General features: G+C 41.2%; 2 protein-coding genes across 11 annotated transcripts in view; one reads left to right on the top strand and one right to left on the bottom strand.

Moving 5' to 3' along the window:
* The window catches only part of LOC126763686 (LIM and SH3 domain protein Lasp), a 62,136-nt gene extending 57,992 nt beyond the window's left edge, over positions 1-4,144 (bottom strand). For all 5 annotated transcript variants that reach the window (XM_050481422.1, XM_050481423.1, XM_050481424.1 and 2 more), the window contains exon 1: positions 3,226-4,144. In XM_050481422.1, coding sequence (XP_050337379.1) covers positions 3,226-3,294 — 69 coding nt within the window. In that variant the 5' untranslated portion in view covers positions 3,295-4,144. The remainder of the gene's footprint in view (positions 1-3,225) is intronic.
* A 644-nt stretch (positions 4,145-4,788) lies between these two features.
* Positions 4,789-19,014, top strand: LOC126763676 (protein disabled). 6 transcript variants are annotated; one of them, XM_050481395.1, is made up of 11 exons: positions 6,206-8,051; positions 8,341-8,699; positions 8,753-9,058; positions 9,117-9,299; positions 9,362-9,872; positions 10,342-10,695; positions 11,083-14,284; positions 14,361-14,443; positions 14,504-15,331; positions 15,390-15,525; positions 15,585-19,014. In XM_050481395.1, the coding sequence occupies exons 1-11, from the start codon at positions 7,928-7,930 to the stop codon at positions 16,789-16,791; spliced, it is 7,293 nt and encodes a 2,430-aa protein (XP_050337352.1). In that variant the 5' UTR covers positions 6,206-7,927; the 3' UTR covers positions 16,792-19,014. The 6 variants fall into 6 exon arrangements, with proteins under 6 accessions (XP_050337351.1, XP_050337352.1, XP_050337350.1 ...); XM_050481393.1 differs by having other exon boundaries at positions 10,342-11,615; positions 11,667-14,284; XM_050481394.1 differs by lacking the exon at positions 6,206-8,051 and adding an exon at positions 4,789-5,949 and having other exon boundaries at positions 10,342-14,284.
* The last annotated feature ends 1,330 nt before the right edge of the window (positions 19,015-20,344 follow it).

The raw sequence follows: 20,344 nt of genomic DNA, 5'->3' as shown, positions 1-20,344 counted from the left end.
ATAAAATTGTAGAATTTTATCTTCAAAAATTAAAACATATCGCCACCCCAAACTATTTTAAAATTATATGACTGTTAATAATTAATATAATTATTTATGGATACTTCGAAGATTATATTCCAAAAATTTCAATTATAAATTTCCTGCCTAACAATTTATATACAGGATTATAGTATATAGGATTGCCTCCGACCTAGTCCGCATGGAATTTAACAAAAAAAAAATTTTTCTGTACGCAGACTTTACGATAATCGATTAATTCTGTATTTCGAGTAAAATGCACATCGCGATTTTAATGAGATACAATTATTTCTAATTTTTGTTTAAGCTTTTTTCAAAATATGCTTTATAGAAGAAAGGTGTGAAAAGGTGAAATTAACAACAAAAACAAGCTTGCGAAAATTCCAATAAAAACTAAACATATGCATACATTCATGTGCGAGTACGTATGTATGTAAAACAACATGATATGATAATATAATAATAATAATACTTAAAGTCAACACCATAAAAATGAGCATGACGAAACAGAAAACTGGATTTTAAGAAAATTAAAACAACAAGAGAATGTAAAGAAACCATAATAAAGCAATAAGCATGCCCAAGGTCGGTTGGTGGCGAATTCCGAAAAAGCACACATGCACGTACTCGTAATGGTAGAAGTACCAGCAGCAGCATTCCACAACACACTCGGAATCTGGCCAGACCGGAACAGGCCATAGACCAAACCAAACGAATTTCTCAAATCGCGCGAGACCTACGTGTGTATGTATGTATGTATGTACATATATTCAAGCACGCAATTGAAGTAAATGGACTTCGAGTGCCTCAAGCCAATTTCTTGCCGTTTGCAAATGAGCGCAAATGCAAGAAAAAACACGATTTGTTTTACGTTTTCACTATCATTTTGTTATTTGCCTTGCCAAATTGGAGAAGTTGTTATTTGCCTTATTCATTTTCGAATTTGTTAAAGTGCAGACAAATCGTTGTAGAAATTGATGTTGAGCGCCTACTTGCACTACTGCATAACTGCCAGCTACCGACTTGTAGAGTGTACAGTGGTGAGCAACGTTTTCAACTTCGGTTGAAGCAAGGCAGCGCCCACGCGTAAGGCCAGTGGCGTATACTAAAACTCAACAGGATGCCGCGTACTCTTGAATTCATCATTTTAGTGGTTATGTTTGATAAAGACCTTAGTTGATTGCCAGCAGCACCTAATTTTCTGCATCAACCGACCAGCCGAGTTCGTTAATATTCATTTGTATGCGAAGAACCTACACATTTACACCTGCAGGATTACACATTTTGCTGCTGCTCACTTTGACTTCTTAGTTGGTGTTTTATATTTGTGCTGCAACTCGTTATGCACATACATGCATACATATAATGTGTACCACTCCATTCCCAGCCAATCCCATTACATAAATTCTATAATTATCCCAACTCTCAGCGCGTTCTTCCAGGTCTATTTTTGTATTGTATAAGCTTGTGCGACGCAACCAGTAGAGCAGCAAAAACCACATTTTCTCACGTCATCCCAGAACAAGAAGTCGAGACAGACAGATATCACAGCATACAGATAAATTAATTAAATAAAGAAATTATGTTAGTTCTTTTAGTGTATTTAACACTACAGATGTTGTATCTGCTTGTTGCCCAGACGCCGGTCTAGCGAGTAAGCCTACAAACCGGCTCCACGAGCAGCGGCTAACGACTCGTTGACTGCCAGAACGACTTCAATCGCTTACAGTGTAAATCTCTTAAATATACTGCTCATATATGTATGTACCTACTTTTGTAGCTAGCTGCCTGGCGTGCTGGTAATATGAGATCAACAACTAGCCAACGAGTTAGACCCTGCTGCTCCACAGCATTCGGCGGGCAGTCGGCAACCTAAGCAGCTGCGTCATCACACCAGCAAGCTTAGCCCCACTAATATGTATGTGCACAATTTCGCCCGCCAATGTACATATGATATAGCAGTCCTCTCCACTTAGCAAATTGCATGCATAAAAAGTGATTTGATAATTTCACGAAATTCTTTATTAAAGTACAAGACTTTTTTTTGCTTACAATACCAGGCTTTTCTATTCAATAGACATTCAAGTAGTGCGGAGCAGTGAATCGTAGAATTATTGTAGGAACTAAAATAGCTTTCACAGTAAATTAAGCAGCAAAAAAACGCAAGAAAAAGAACTATTTGTGAATGACTTCCAATTTGTTGGAGTACTTACATATGTACATATGTATGTACACACATTTGCATAGAAATATATGTACAAATGTAAGAAATTGCAATAATTCGCTTCCGGTCTGCGGTTATGACAATTCTACTTTATTGCAGAAAATGTGTGTGCAACCACACAGCAATGTATAAACTTATGTATGCTCATGCTTAGGTACATATGTTTTTATATTAAAATTAGGTGTGATTGTCTCTTTTCAAAAAACTTCGGTGTGTGTACACCTGCACCAGTTAAAGTTAATATTAATTGCAGTCATTAGAATAAAATAAATGTCCACTCAACTCACTATATACAAACATACATACACAAACAAACAAAAATTGCCTAATTGTATTTACATAAAGCAAATGCATAATGATTTTATAGGAGTTTACACTTGCAGATCAGTGCCTGCTCAATTCAAAGTAAAAAAATCGTAGTAAACGAAAACGTGCGCTTTAAGCATAATTTTGAAGGTAAATTAAGATTAATTTCGAAAATCAAACAAAACATTAAGAAACATTTTTTTTTTTACTCTTAACGTCATTGTCTTATCACGGCGGGTTGTCTTGTTTGTTTCGTAGTTTGTGTATTGTTCGTCTTTCTGACTACGCTCACCAACAACCGGAATACTTTTAAACAAGCACATAAAAAGTAATTACAAAAAAATAAAATAATAATGTCACACGGAGTAAAGAGAAATAACATTTCAAATTATAGTTAAATACAATAATTTTTCATAAACTGATAATTATTTGCAAACTGTTCTTAACTCTTGAAAAAGTTCCAATACGACAGGGGCATTGCCAATTTCTTGGACACACCTGTTGTCCCGTTTTTACACATGTCAATTGGGAAACGCAACCAGCTCTGAGCCGCAGAAAAAAAAGTAGCTTATAAGAATTTATGAATATTGCATATGTATGTACAACTAGTTTCCACCTGATATTTATTTATATTATTATGAAATGATTAAACGAAAGGTCAAACTTGAACTCACTTTATCCAAACATTTCAACTCTTCGATGGGATACACCACTTTCTGACAGCGAGCACAAGTTTTATTCATTTTGCGACTGTTCTTCTAGCGTTTGGTTGCGGCTACTAGTATTCCTTTGCTTCGTTGTTTATTCGCCTGTTGATGCAGTGGATCGCGCGTGCGCACTAGTGTCAGCTACAGATGCTATTTTTTTTTTTAAATTCACGTTTCGCCGGGATGTGGCTCAGTAAGCCCTGCAATTCGTGTTACTTGGAACTGCGTTGGGAAATCAAAAATCTTATTTGTATTTACTCAATTATATCACACACACTAAACTCGTTTCAATTTTTAAGACTTTTGCATTGGTTCACCGATCAAATATGTATTTTGCAGAAAATTTGGTTCCAAATTTATATGTAGTGGAATTTATAATATCTATTGGTTGTTTTCAATAAACTATAGAACTGAAAAGTGACTGAAAACACCCAACAGACCGAATATAGGAATTCAATCAGAAAAATCCAGTTGGTGTCAGCCGATGTTGTTTGTGCACTGACTGTGTTGCTTGGGTGAACCTTTACAAGAATTCGACTTTTTAGATCTGCTCTTTTCGTTTACACACTTTTTCAGCTTTGCCAATTCGTTTTCTGCTCTGTGCACTAACCACTAAAGTAACAAAACGCGACACGATCGACGGCGAATGGCTCAGTCCAGTACCAAGTTATAACCAATTGGAAAATATTAATAACTTCCACAACGGGAAATTTTCTAATTAGATTGTCACTATTAAGTAGTTTTCACTAATTGCACTTTGTTATTTATATTTCACTGATAATATTAACATGCCCGTGTTCCTGCTGAAAGGTATATTTTTAAATTTAATAAACGCTTTTTAACTGCTACACGACAAATATAAAATAGTAAGTTCACTACCAGCGCAAGAGAAAGACTGAGTAAAAGCAAAATTAAAAACACGAATTAACTGGAGTCGCTCCAATTGCCGCCGCTGGAGCCAACACAGAGTTGCTTTTTATTGCATGAGGAATACTTGATATTGAACACTTGTGGAATAATATTGTACAATCATGGACTCATTTATTGCACAAAATTTATTTTGACTTTACGAATGAAAGACATTAAATAAAGTAATATATTTATGTAATATTGTATATTTAAGTGTTGATGTTTTACCTGTTGATATTATTTTGCATATTTTTTTGAGAAAAAGACCAGATGACTATAATAAATACATGTTTAGTCTTTCATCGATAAATTCATGAATATTTAATATTCTCCAAATAAACACAGATATCATTAAACACAGCTGGTGTGAATATTAATATTCACAATATCAAAATATTAGAAATTATTATCGAACCTTTCGCAAAAACAATAACAGTGCTCTCAGGTAATTATATTTGCATTAAATTGTATGAGATTATCACGAGAATAGAAATATCAACTGAAAATATTGGGCAAATTGTGTTAACACTTTTCCACCAAAAAGAGAATCGCAACAACCATTCACAATGGCTAAGTGTCAATCACTTGTTATCCTTCCTTCCCATATCCTTTTCCGTCATTGAATTTCCAATGAAAGTAGTAATTCGGTCATCGGTTCGGCGACAATGAAAGGCGTTGCACTGAAAAATTCCTATTCCTACGCAAATAAATTCAGCAATGAAAGTGCAATGCGTTGAAACGAGTTAACAAAAAAGTGCGTCCGAATTTGCGGTACTTTTGCATTAATTAAACGGAAGTGTTACAAGGAACGTCGCTGCTTTTGCAAAATTTCCTTAGCAAGTGTGTGAGAGATGATTTTGTGTATCCGAAAAAGTTGTGCGTCAATTACCATGAAGAACAATTGCTTATTAGTTGTGTTCCATTTTACATAAAGAACAATTGACCCAAAGCAATATTAATAAAAAGAATAATCCTCCTCTCGCACGTCACATACGGTGTAGCGAGCCTTCTTAGCCTAAATACTACACCGAGGCGTTGATACAGTGAAAAATCGATAAAAGTTGCTGTATTCGAAATGCCGGTGATGCAGTCATACCGTCAGGCTGTCGGCTAAATAGCTATCGCATTGCTCATGTTTATACATTCTCTGGCTCATCTACACATCGACCAAGAATACGACACAACAACAAAAACAAGAATAAAAATACAAACAAAGCGGTGTGCAATAAAAAGAGCCAAAAACAAACCACGACATCCCTTGGAAAGTAAACAAAACAAATAAATTATGATGAAAGCGGATGAATTGTGAGTGAAAGAGGTGCTGAGTGGTTTCCATGACATTTCGTTTCATTGAGCCGCATGTAATTAGTACGCAATGTCCAATGATTTGACACCAAAAATAAACCTAATAGCTCAATTGGTGAATCCTAAAATATTAAGTAAAAAGTAGTAAAGCTACTGATAAAAATTTATTTAAATAAATTGATTAATAATCACAAAATATGTAAAAGGTTTTACGGTTGATATTAAGCGCGAATATGAATACTCTCTAGTTTTACTGTGATATTATTATTGTTTTAAAGTCTCCTTCCAAGCACCAAAGATAAAATTTTTTAGTTTATTAATACGTTCGCAAATGCTACAAAGTATTCAAAGGTGAAATATTCCTCGAAGATTAACCAAAGATAGCAACACAATATAAGAAACTTCGCAAATTGGCGAAGAGAAACTGGAAAGAGCCCAATATGCAAACGCTCCGCAAAAAGACCAGTCCCTGCAAATGTAAGTGCCTAATTGTAAATTTTATTGCAATTTTATTTTTTTTTTTCTTTTTTTGCTGAATTACTCAATTAATTTTCGTTTTTGTTTATTTATTTATTTCAAAAACTTACGAGCGAATATTTTCTTATATTATTTTATGCTGGGAGTTGCTAAAATAAGACGTCATGTCAAATACAACTCTGCTTGAAGTATCTGCACCTGCAGTGCACACACACATAAAAAGAATGAATGTATCTGACATTTGGCCACACGAAACAGTAGCAAGCAGAACAATCTGCTGCAGATACATTTGTATTCATAGTTTATTTATTAGATGCATTTATTGTTTGACAGGCAGCTGCACAGTGATTTTTATTTACATTTAAGAATTAAACAAACTCAAACAAATTGATATAAAAGTGTGTCGAAAATATATAAATAAATAACGAATCCATAACATGTTTAATTGGGAAAAATTAATGGTTTAATCACCAAGCAACTTCGAAATGTGCAAATATTGATCGCGGAACAGTTGCAGCATTTGCCGAGAAAATTTAAAAGTAAAGATGTTACACTAATGATACTCTTTGAATTATCATCTACGTTATCGAAATAGTGAATTGAGAAATGTTTAAATGAATCTCTAGTTGTGTCCGTAATAATAATATCGAATCGCTGTTGAAAAAATCTGCACTGAAAAATCAATAAACGCAAAGGAGACACTGCGACAGGCACGAAAGGAAATACATATGTACAAATGTAGATAGTGATGATGCCCGCTTCTGACGAAGGAATGCGACAAAGCTGAATAGTTGTTACGAATTAAACTCGTAGGAGCTGACGTTTATTCACGTACATATGTATGTATGTAGGTATATGTACATACATATATTTTATTAGCAGACAAAAGCATGAAGGAAAGCAAAATTGACAATTGCCATTTCGCCTGGACATTATAATCATTGAATAAATATAAACAATACGTACATGACAATGTCAACCTAGACTACAGCGCGATACTAAAGGAAGCGTTTTGTTTATACTTGTGCATATGTGCGCATCCACATGCTAATATTCCTAAATGTGTATGTGTGCGTGTTTCTGTGACTGCCTGTCACTTCCAGACACACTACGCTACTGCCTGCAAATAATAGTACAAGCGCACCTACAATCACTCGGTCGGCGCAGTGTGGAGAAACTACAATACTACTAATCTACGTAGATAAATAGATACATACATATGTATGTACATTGTGCAAACCCATAGCCAAGCAAACAGTGTACGCGGTGGCTGCGGTGGAATTTTGCGCTATTGACCGAATAAAATAAAATAAGCACTGTGCTTTAAGCAGAGGAAGTCTCCAGTTCAACAAACAACTCACCCTGCACAGGCTTGGCCCACATAAAATTCTACGAATAATTGAATATAAGTGAAAACAAATCAACGATTGGAGATAAGCTGCAGCGGTAGCGGGTGAACGCCGGCAATGTGGCGCTACTTGAATACGCTGGGGATGGTATGAAGGCTGATGATGTGATCGTTGACGCCTGATTGGGTGTTTTCGTAGTAACGCGTTGCTACACACATACATTTATTTCAGCTTCCGAATATGCACTCATGTGTAACAACAAAACACTTGTACATGTATTGTAATAGTGAGAATAAACAATTTTGCTTTCAACAATAATAGTACGTACGTATAATAAATAAGCCCAATTTTCAAGCATACAATAAATCCATTGCAAATAGTCGAGGCGGAGGTATTTCATAGCATCGAAAATAAAAGATAATCCAAAGGCCTAAAGGTCAAATTTCGCAGATTGTCAATTACGTTACGGCAGCTTCCTCGTCACCGAACATATTGGATTTCCATTGAGAAATGTCATTGCGGGTATAATACTGACATTAGGCAATCACCACAATAGCTTAGCAGCACAGTATTTAACATAGTGATTGGGGTTGAGCGCGGTTGAGCGCTAAACAGTGTCATCAGAGACTATGGTTAAGTCATTGGTTTCGAAGCTATCGGCCGCATCATCAAATCTATCGCTCGCTTCAACGCTCTCCTCGGTTGGTGTGGGCAGCGGCAGTAGCGGTGTGCAGGAGACGAATTACGCAAAACGTTAGCATTTGTATTCAAATCAAATTTCTTTTACCACTTATTGCAGTTTCGTATATTTATTTGATTTTTATTTATTTCATGCTTATTTGAAAAAAATATTGAATTAAACTTGCAAAATTACTAACGATACACAAACAGTGCAAGAATAACTTATATTGTGACAATACACTTTTTAATAACCAAATCTTTAGAGTAATAAAAATAAAAGCTAGATGCGATAATTTTTGAGAATTATATCTAACCGTTGTCGCATTTTCTAACTTCACTACATGTCATTTTCAAATAATAGATCGCAATGATCCAGGTCGATTTTTCGGCGATGGCGTTCAATTCAAGGCGAAGCTTATTGGCATACTCGAAGTGGGCGAGGCGCGCGGCGATCGCATGTGTCAAGAAGCCCTACAAGATCTTAAAATAGCCATTCGCGCAGCCGGCGAACATAAACAACGCATAACGATACACGTGACAATCGATGGGCTGAGACTGCGCGATGAAAAAACAGGAGATTCCCTCTATCACCATCCGGTGCACAAAATATCCTTCATTGCGCAGGATATGACCGATTCACGAGCGTTTGGCTATATATTTGGTTCACCGGACAGTGGTCACCGTTTCTTTGGTATAAAGACTGATAAAGCGGCTAGTCAGGTAGCGATTTAACCGTTACTAAGAAATAACAAAATTAATTTCACTATTTCTAGGTCGTGCTGGCAATGCGCGATCTCTTTCAGGTTGTTTTCGAATTGAAGAAGAAAGAAATCGAATTGGCGCGGCAGCAAATACAATCGAAATCCATACATGAACATCAGCTTGCCTCATTGTCGTCGCTAAAGTCCGCCGCAGGCGGTATTGGCACCGGCTTGGGTGCTCATAATGATCTTAGCGGCAGCGGAGGGGTCGGAGGTGGTAGCACGCTGTCCATGTTAAGTGGCATTGGCGGACAAAGTCGTGCAACAGCCTCAAATAGGTTGGGTGTTAATTTGGATAGCAAGGGAGCAGCGAAAGAGGTTTTACCTTTGTACGAATGAATGCTTATTTTAAGACTTACAAATCCGTCTTTTGTAGATGTCACCCGAATCAGTAGCCGATTTGGTTGATTTGGAGCAAGAGTTGAGCTCCTTGCAACGCGGCATCACACAAATGGAACGCATCACACCCAACGAGCCGGGGCAACCCACAGTAGCCGGCGTCTCTGGGAAGTCAGTTAACGAAGACGATCCTTTTGGAGACTCATTTACCAACTTTCCCGTAAGCCACTTCTTGCTTTTATCTCTTGTTGTACTACTAATCGAGCATTCGTTTTGTTTCAGACTTACAATCTCTTGCCACCTCCAGAATCGGGACGCTCACGCCATAAGCCCACTAAGCCGACTGATACGGCAGTAAATCAAACAACAACATCAGTGAGCGCTGGTCAAAATGTTACTCTCTCCTCCTTACTTTCGCCTGCGCCGGTCTTGAACACTTCCACCGGCACTCTGCAACAAGACGATGACGACAGTTGGCTGCATGAACTGGACCAGCAAAACGATGTATTTGACACTTCAAAAGCGGGCAGTATGAGCATAGGTGTTGGCCTGCCAATGGCACCACTGGCCCCGAGCGAATCGACGTCGACACCTACACAACAATTGAGCGAACATTCGACACTCGTCGATGTTGAAGCAGCTGCCAATGCGGCAACCAACGCGAACATGCAACCGTCCGGCGGAGCTGCGGCATCGACCTCAGCATCCACTTTGGGCGTCACATCGTCTTCGCCGACACCGATTTTGGGCGATGGACCGCCACAGGCAGCCGCGAGTGCTGCAGTGAAGTCAGGTAGATTGGAACAGCATTTTTCGGAAACACTTTCTTTTAACGAACTCATGGTTTATTTGATTAACTCCTATACAAGTTTGCCTAAGTTGTTTCTAACGGTTTCGGGTATTGTGTTGTAATTATAGCATGTCATTTGTGTCTACTTTACGGATCTGTTGCAAATAATTTCGAAAATATGTCAACCCACATGCCTAAGATAAAATTCAGATCATTTTGCTCGCTCTTTTTTCGAGCAAATGAGGGCTTAAAGGTTATATCTTACAAATTATTTTCCAGTTTGCCACAGATCCATATCAGTTGATCACATGTATGTTTGGTTTCTATGATTGTGTTTGTTTCGTCAGTTATGTTTGATTTGTTAGTGTGGCCCGCTTATTCCCGCTACAAAACACACAATAACATTGTCATTCCCTCTCGCTTTCGGCTACGGGGCAATTTCACTGATTCATCACTTTTTCCCATGTGTTAGATGCTTTTACAGATTTGGATCCATTAGGCACGGGTCGCACACGTCCCTATGTCGATAAGAAATACTTCTTCCAAGAGCTTAAAAACCCACCCAAAAAAGTTCTCAACGACCTGTCTTCAGGTGGCAACGGCACTGTAGACATAACAGCAACAGGTGTGCACTACACGGCCGCCTCGGCGGTGGTCGATGAGTTTCTGAGCAAAGAGGGTCTCTTCGAGGATGCCCTAACCGCCGGTATGGACGAGCAAGGCGAAGTGGCTCAGCAGATGCAGCCGCCACAGCTGCATGCGGCGCAGCAGACACAGCATTCTCTATCAGCACCACTTAATATTACTAACACTACTCATGCATCAGGTATAGCCGGCTTGAAAACAGCCTTGAACACTAACAAAACAGTAGTTAATATAACGGCGTCTGCAACAGCAGCAGCAACAGCAACTACAACAACTTTACTAATCGGTGTGCTCGCACCACCATGCACGGTTAACATTTGCACCTGCACCATAAGCAGTACGAAATACACGAGCACCGCTTCTAATGTTGTTGTACCCAGACTAACGAATACTAACCACCAACTAGCGTCTAGCAACAGTTTACTAACAACCTCTACCTACTCTACTAATTCCACAACAGCTTCTACTTTAAGAATGCACCATTACCAGCCGACTTTATCGTCGGCAACGTCTTCGTGCACTACAACAAACATACCCACTAATCTCCATTTAAATCATTACACTTTAGACTCCACGGCGACTGCTGCTGGAACAACTGACGATGTTGTGATGATGCCGCGTGACACCGATCCTTTCTCACCCACACGTAAGAAGAGTGATCCATTTCAGGAGGGCGGTGACGTGTTTGCCAAATTGGACCCATTCGAATTTGAATTCAACAGCGGCGACGCCACTAACCAACGTAGCTCTCCAACCGCCAGCGCGGAGACCTCTCGTCCTGCGGATGTTTTTAATGGTCCGCTGCAAGTTAGCTTGCCCCCGGAGAGCAGCCTTTCGCCCACGTTAGCACAGCCGCTAAGCACAGCAGCGCAATGGCGTGCTGATGTAGCGCGCTTAGAGCGTCAAATGAACGAACCGGTAGCAGCGATGGGCAACGGAAGTGCCATACCGGCAGTTGGTGTCAATAGCACGGTGCGCCTGAGGCCCACACCTTCCGGGCAGGTCTCATCAGTTGGTCAGCCTTCTTCCGTATTTAAGCAGCAGACAGCGGACGTAATATCGAGCATTAGCAATAAGAAGATGCCACACTTATTTGGACAGGCACGTTTCTCCAAGCGTGAATCGAATAGTATTAATATGTGCCGTTTACAGGAGAGTGACTCACTAAGCGAGAACGAGGCGGCACCAGAGCCACCACCACGTCCGGATTCAGCATTACATGCGGAGCCGCCGCCATTGCCGCCCAAGAAACAGTTCAATGATATTGTTATACGCCCGCGTGTGACGTCCGGTAATGCAGTGCCTCCCAGCGTCGCGCCGCCGTCTGTGAGTAGTCGTTATGAGTTCGTTAATACAACGTCGAAGTCTTTACGCGGCGCTAATTCCGAAGTTCCACCGATACCATTGCCATCACGTCGTGTTGGTCGTTCTGATGGCACCTACCCGGGGCCTGGTCGACCACGTAAGCCTGGACATACCGACGATGATTACTTGGCGCCTATTAGTGGTATCGGTAGCATTGCGAATGCAGCTGCGGGAGATGTGCCACCACTCCTGCCACCTCCCACGCAAATTTCAACACGCAACCGTGCTCAACGCCAGCAATCGCTTTCTAAGCCACAGGATATCTACGAGAATAAATTGGAGATTTTGCAACAGCAGCAGCAACAACAACAGCAGAAACGACAACAAGCGCTAACTGATGGTGGTGCCGAACCAAACGTGGCAACGGCGTCTCTCATACCCGACATCACACTGAGCCAGCTTATGACTCTAAGTTTGGATGAGCTGGCAGTGAAGTTGAATGTGCCAGTGAGCAAGCTGAGCACCATGACATTGGTAGAACTAACATCGTATCTCTCGGAATTCATTGAGAAGTCAAAGCCACAGCGCGAGCAAGGGCTGCCTAGCCATATGAGTCCTCTGCCGACCCGTCGTTTAGAAATGAAATCCATTAAGGCGGAGTCATCACCTCTACCGACTCAACCAACAGTGTTTAAGGTGAACTTTGATCAGCAAGCGACATTTGTGGCAAAATTCGACGATACATTTGGCGAGGACTTCTCCACTCACACCGCCGATGGGCAAGGGCAAGACGCTTTTGCAAATTTTGAGCAGTTTAACGAGCCACCCGTTGCACCACCTCCAATATTCACGGATACTAGCCAAAGCGCACCAATTGTGCCATCAGCCGATCGATATGCGGTTTTCCGTGAGATCATCGATAAAGAGCTGCAAGAGCAACAGGAAAACGCGGACCTAATTGGCGAAGTGATTAACGAGAACGAAGACGCCGGCGGAGGCATTATATCTGGTACTGATGTTGGAGGCATTGCTGCAGTAGCAGATGACATTGGTGCGCACTTCGAGGCTAACTTTGATGATGACGATTTTCTTACGTCCTCAGGGGGTCCACAAGTGCAACCACCAAAGATTGATACGAAAATAACGGAAGTAGTGGCACAAGCAAAGGATCGGTATGCTGCGCTACGCGATATAATTCTTGTCGAAAATCTTTTCGACAATAAGAGGCCAGCGGCTTTACAGGCATCTCAGGAGTTCCCCGAATTCAGTGACGAGTTCAATGAAGATCAAGACCTTAAGCATATAATGGATGGGCGTGCCAGCAGCATTGGGCCCGACCGCTTAGGTTTAGTCGACAGTCGCGGATTACCAGCGGAGCCTTCCTCATCCGCATTGACGGTCGAGGACGACGATGAAGATGATGATGGCGGAGCCGAAAGTAGTTTGGACAGCAATGATAAAGAAACTCGTGTAGCTGCTGCAGCACAAGATAAATACGAAAAGCTGTCGACATCCACACAACAATTGGATGGTGAAAAATCTGATAAGTTAGATTTGAATGGCAGCCAACCTGAACGCTGCGCCTCACAACCTTCCCCAAATTTATTGAATGCCAAACAGGATAATAAATTTTTAACAGTTGCGGGCAGCAGCGGACTCTCCTCGTCCAAGGATGACTTGGAAATTGATGAACTTATGCAACGTGCCATATCTAATTTATCTTTGGATTCTCGCGAACGCATCTCCCCTGCGAATTCAGCGACCAATATGCCCACAGTAATCGTGACATCAGGCAACTCCATAGCCTTGCCACGGCCAAATGCTGCACTCTCGTCTCAGGCGCAGTTTAATGACGTTAGCACATCACCTATCCCCTTACAGAAGTCTCCGACACCAGGCGTTGCCCAGCAGCAACAGAGGTCACCACTGAGCAAATCGCCACAGCCATCACCAGTCTTATCCCAACTATCCGCTGTCTCGAACCTAATTGACACCGCTACAAAGCAAATCAACATTGGAAGCAGTTTGCAACAAGAACCTGAAGTAAAACATTCTAAGGAATTTTGGGCGACTTTCGACTCACCTAAGCCAAATATCGAAAAAGTAGATAAACGCGGCAGGGCTGCGGCGAAGTCTACGATGAAGAATTCATTGTTACATTTACCACCTCCGCCGCCTTCGAACACCTCACAGAACGATACAGCGGAATCACCATGTTCGTCTGATCCACGTGATTATGGTTGGAGTAAGAGCACGGGGGTCAGTCGTCGTTGGCCAAAGAAAGAACGTCATCAGACTTCGTCTTCGTCTCGGGATATCAGTCCATGTGATGATGAGCCGTCTGATTTTCAAAAGCCAAAACGCATTCCTAGTGGAGTGCCCGCAATACCGCCGCCATCTTCAGATCGGCATGGCTATTATGTGAGACACACCCGCCGCTTGAACTCTTGTGATGAGGATTATGAGTAAGTACCGCGGACTTTCTTAAAACAATCAAGTTTCCAAAGATATCAATGTAATCAACTATTATTCTTCTAACAGCTACGAGGAGGAGTTCAACACACGACGTGATCATCGTAAACTAAAGCCGGGACTTTCGCGTAGCCGAGATAACTTCGATTTAGGTGAATATATTTGGCCTCAGGATTTATGGTGTTCACTTAAACTCGTTATTCTTATTTCAGAATCTCCCAGTTGGTACCGTCATGCTCCACACCACACCTGGTCGCCGCAGGATATGGAGCAAGCAGCAGGTATGCGCGCACGAGCTTTCGAACGTAGCGCTTATGAACGCACCACATACGGCCCTCCCGTCTACGACAAACGCGGCGTTGCGCTGCCGCCTAATGCGTCTTCAAGTTATGATCGTCGTAGTGGCTACGACAAACGCAGCAAATATTATCGTGATTACGCTCGTCCAAATTACGATTTTGATGATTACGGCGATTCACCCCATGAACGTTATCGCGATGCAGGAAGTTTCGAGAAACCAAAGGTTGGACGACGTTCCGACTATGAAAATATTTACGATGAGGGTCGCTCACCCATGAGTGGAATAATCGGCAGTAGTGGCGGTGGCAGCAGTGGTTATAAGACACGCGGTGGGGATTACATGTACGATAGAGAGCGTAAATCCTTCGATCGCGAAAGCGTCGAATCGTTTGAGAGCGCTACCCGACGTCGGCGCAGTTTCGGAAGTGGCGACGTGTATGGAAGTATGGAAAGTCACGAAGAATTCCGCGAACGTTATGGACCGGAGAAAACACGGTCACTGCGAAAGGGCATGAAGTTGCGCGCTACGGGCGATATTGAGTACGAGCAAGATTCGGAGAATGATTTTCATCAGCGCACACGCATGAGCGGCGGTGGAAGTAGTGTAAATGTTCCGGATACGCGCAGTTTACAGCGCCCGAGCCAACTGATATCCAGTAATACGGGAAGCACCATGAGCATGGGGCCCGGACAACCACGGGCACGTAAAAGTAGCGGTTCAAGTCCTTGGGATGGTGAAGGTAAACAACATAAACCTCGTTACTGTGAATCTCATTCTTATTAGATCTTTTGTTAAAGAGCCACCGTTGCCAGGTCAAAAATCTTGGAAACGTCCTTCAAGTGCTGCCGACTCAGAACGACGACTGGCTGAAAGCAGACGGGTAGCCGCACTCGGACAGACACCCTCCGGCTCTGATGGAGAAAAGGATCGCAGGTAAGTGTTTGTTTGAGCAGTTGTAGTGCTGATATTTTATATACATTACTTTTATTCAGGTTCCGCAAAAAGCAACGGTCACGTGGCAAAGATATTCCTTATAGCAGCTCGGGCCTACCACCGTCCAATACCAGTAGTCGATATAGTGGCACTGTTGCCGCAACAACTCATCCTCGTGACAATTACGATTATATAACATACGACGATGACGATGTCGGTGATGAGGAAGACTATGCGGATGAGGACTATGACGAGCCGCCCACAGATGAGGACAAATTCGAACGCTTGAATAGGCGTCGCCATGAAATGCATCAACGTATGTTGGAGAGCGAACGCAGACAACATTCGATGGGAAAAGTGCCCATTAGTTCCCTCAAATGCAGTGCTCCGACGGCGGCAACAAAGAAATATCCCACAAGAGGCGGCGAATATGATTTCGACGATTATGAGCAATCACCAACGTCGCGTTCGAATGCCAGCGCCAGCTTGGCAAGCGCCGCCAGCTCTTACATAGCTACGGCTGGTGTCGGTGGCAGTGCTGGTAGTGCTACAAAATTTAGCTTTGATGGTGGCTTTGAATCGGACTTCAACCAAAGCTCTCCACCGCCGGCACCCGCTGGCACTGCATCCAGCTGCAATTCCACCCCCGCTGCCACTACAGCAAGTGCATGCGTTACACCGGCGACCAAGTCGTCCTTCCGCTTCTCGAATGATTTCTCCGAACGAGACAAATTGCACGGCTTCCCACATAACTCCAACAGTGTAAGCAGTGCGCAACCGTTGGACTTGGACAATACGCAATCACCAGCACCGCATGCAATGCCCCCAATCATCACACAAAAGTTACGTTTCGACGATAATGTCAAAGTTTCACAATTCGACGACGCTGCCTTCGAAGATGACTTCTCGAATGCACAATTCGACTTCGAAAAGGAGGACCAATGGCACGCGGACTCATTGCAAAGCGCCAGCAGCGCCGCACTCATGACCACCGCTGCGAAAAAACACAATCTGCGAAACAGCAAACTGCAGCAGAGACAGGAACTGATCAAAAAATCTGAATCGATTAACATTTTCGGCAAGAAATCTGAGGATCCTTTCGAGGACGATGAGTTCTTCAAGGCGCCGGGCGGCGAAGGCGCATTAGCCAACAACAATAACAACAATAGCAATGGACAGCAGTTGAGTAAAACAGGTGCGGGCAACGGCAGCAGCTTTCAATGTGACGACGACTTCAACTTCGCCAAATTCGACGAAAATATGTGATTTGATCAATTGTTTGCAAGGAACGCCCGAACCGAGCATGTAACAAAACAACAAAAGCCAACCGCCAATATTAGTGACACGCTAAACGTTGAAGTGCCCGGCGTTTGCAACGAGTCTACGCATCGGACTCGTGTTAAAGGCGTTGGCACGAAGCCGCAAAGCGACGAGGAAGACGAAGATGACAATTATGCAGAGATCAATGTGATTGCCGATCACGATTACTATTATATAACCAATTTAAATGATTACTACTATCAGCAGCAGCAGGAACAACAGAAGCAACAACAAATACAAACACAACTACAACAATCGAACAGTTCGGCGGCACTGTGCGCGATCGCCGCCGACCAAGGTGTGCACGCTAACGGTATGGTGCGCAAAGAAAACGGTTTTCTCACGCAAAGGCAACACCAACAACAACAACATCAACAACAATACGAAAGCCTTAAAGGCACACTGCTGCGGAATACGAAAAAGTGTCGACGTAAAATTGTTTCGCTAAATTTTCTCATGAAAAACTTGATTATGTACCGCCTCAAATATGACATTCTATAGGACGGGGCATATGCGTTTAACGCTTGTAACTACAAATATTTGCAAGCTGTCATACTCACATACATATGTACATGTAAAGCCCGAATATGCTTTATGGACGGTCCTTCTTCGCGCACACAAGCTTTTGCGGTTTCGCGCATTTACTAATGGCCATGTGTAGTTGTTGTTGTTGTTTTTTTCTTGTTTTATACTCACCAATTGTTTGTAAATAATGCAACCAAATTGTAATCAAAAGTACTCATCGCAAGTCGCTGCTAGTTCTATGTGGCATACTAGATTAATATACATATACATACATACATATGTAATTATGCATTTCAGTCTGAGCGCTGCTTTCCTTTCAGATTGTGCTTTCATAATCTGATTTGTAATTAAACTGTGTTATTTTTTCATTATGCTTATTATTTGACTAATTTGGCTAATAGCAATAAGTATTCAGAATTCCGGCGACGTGAGTGTGCGTGTGCGTGTATATAATGATAATGAAATCAAACTTACTAAATAAGCAATGTTTATCTAACTTTATATATCTATGTGTACATATATACAGATTTAGTTAATACAAAAAAACATACATACATATACACACATACATATGTGTATGTGCGTTGGGGAGCATGGATGTAAAGGTGAAATACTCCGAAGCGAGCATTATAACGGCAAACGAAATGTTATCAGGTTGAAAAGCGTAAAACTAAATTAATTATTGCAATTACATACCTACATACATACATATAAACTATTATAGACAAGCGTCAAGCGAATATGATGAGAAGCCATAGTTCCAAGTATCCAAACATCACTCAGTTAGCAAATCTACAATAAATAATTAAGAATGAAATCTAGTTAAAATCATTGCAACTTAACTGTAAATTAAACATGCATACATATATACATACTGGCATACATACATACATATGTATATGCATATAGCGCGCGGTAAATAACCAAAAGAATTGAACAAAACCGGCACACTGTTAAACTAACACCACAACAACAATAACAATAGCAATAGCAACTAAATAATTAATAATTAAAGAGTTGAAAATTTCAGTTTTTCCTTAAACAATTCACCGAAGTGTTTGCAGTTATAGAACCTTACTGAGCAGCACACTCAATCCAACCGACAGCGCCGCTCGGCAACTCGGCAAAAATTAAAAATAACTAAAATTAGCATTATGCCAATAAGAAATTCAAATGATGATTACGATTATGATTACAGCCAAGTAGTTACGAACAAAATTATGCTTACATACGTACATAAAACACTCATTAACTCTTAAACTAAGTAAATTTAGTTAATTAAAACTACTCATTTAGTGTAATGAACTAACAGGAAACAAGAGGAGCTAAAAAATCGAGCAATATATGCAAATAAACAATATATAACTAATAATAACTGTAATATACCTATGTATGTGTGAAACTACTATACTTACAAACACAAATATGTATACCGATTAAACCATTTATGAAATTGAGTCAAGGCAATATGATTGGAAACTGATGCATACTCACTCACGTGTAAGACGACGACGATGCGGCACTGCGTCCAAGCGCAGTCAGTATTTCTCTTGTTTGTTCTAAGAAGATCGAAAAAAAATAAATAAAACATGTAACGACAAATATACATACCAATTAAGAATAAATATACAGTATCTAATTCAACTGTCTGGCGTTTTATTGCTCCGATTGCAAACGCAAAATATTTAATTATTTATCAATATTTATTTTGTCGCCTTCAAAGTAATCCCCATCACATGCAATACACTTATGCCAACGATCTTTGCAGTCCTTAAAACACTTTTCATAAGCACCGTTTTGGAATCGCCTTCAGCTCATTCCGCGAATTTTGTTTTATCTCTTCGATCGACTGAAAACGGGTTCCACGGAGCGGCAATTTCAGTTTTGGGAACAAGAAAAACTCATACGGAACCAAATCTGGTGAATACGGTGGGTGATCGATGGTATTCATTGTATTTTTGGCTTTAAATTCGATGACAATCGTGGCTCGATGAGATGTATGTTTTCACGCAAACGTCCCAATACGCCCAAATAGAAATCCTTATTGATCGTCTGTCCCTTCGAAACAAATTCATGTTGCACCAAACCACGAATATCGAAAAAGACAAGGAGCACCAGCTCGACTTTTGAGCGGTTTTGACGTGGCTCTTTGATTCCGGTTCATTTCTTTACCTCCATTCCAAAGATTGTTGACTTGTTTGCATGTCAAACTCATAAACCTATGTCTCATCGGCAGTAATAATGTTCTCCATGAATGTGGGATCGGAATTCTCACGATCAAGCATGTCCAAAGAGACATATTTACGATAATCTTTTTGAAAAAAATTTAGCTTTATCGAGACGAGTCGAGTAAGAATGCGTTTCATATCCAAAATATCCACTAAAATCATTCAGACGGACTCGCGAGAGATGTCGAGCTCTCTTGCTCGTTTGATGACAGCAACTCATCTTATTGATCACACCTCACACTCAACCGTTTTGAGGTTATATATTTGAGCTGATGTTGTCCTTGAAGATGCACCACGTTCTGGAAGCACTCTTGATGCCGATGTGGATAAAATAAAGTCGTTGGACGAAGTAAAACGTCGAATAACTCGAGAGATTACTGAAAGATTAAATTTGTCTAACAAAAATCGTTTTTAAATTACACTTCTTCTTTCTTGGCGTAGACAACGCTTACGCGGTAATAGCCGAGTTTACAACAACGCGCCAATCGTTCTTACTCTTCGCTGTTTGGCGCCAATTGGAGTTTCCAAGTGTAGCCTGGTCCTTCTTCACCTGGTCTTTCTAACGAAGTGGTGTTCTTATTCTTCCTCTGTTTCCCTCCCGGGTACTGCGTCGAATACTTTCAGCGCTGTACTTTTTTCATCCATTCCGACGACATGACCTAGCCAGCGTAGCCGCTGTCTCTTAATTCGCTGAACTATGTCATTGTCGTCGTGTATCTCGTACATATCATCGTTCCATCGAATGC

Source organism: Bactrocera neohumeralis, chromosome 6 (genome assembly GCF_024586455.1).
Source record: "Bactrocera neohumeralis isolate Rockhampton chromosome 6, APGP_CSIRO_Bneo_wtdbg2-racon-allhic-juicebox.fasta_v2, whole genome shotgun sequence".
Lineage (NCBI taxonomy): Eukaryota > Metazoa > Arthropoda > Insecta > Diptera > Tephritidae > Bactrocera > Bactrocera neohumeralis.
Note: the sequence above shows the minus strand (reverse complement) of the source record. Positions and strands in the feature narration are given on the sequence as shown.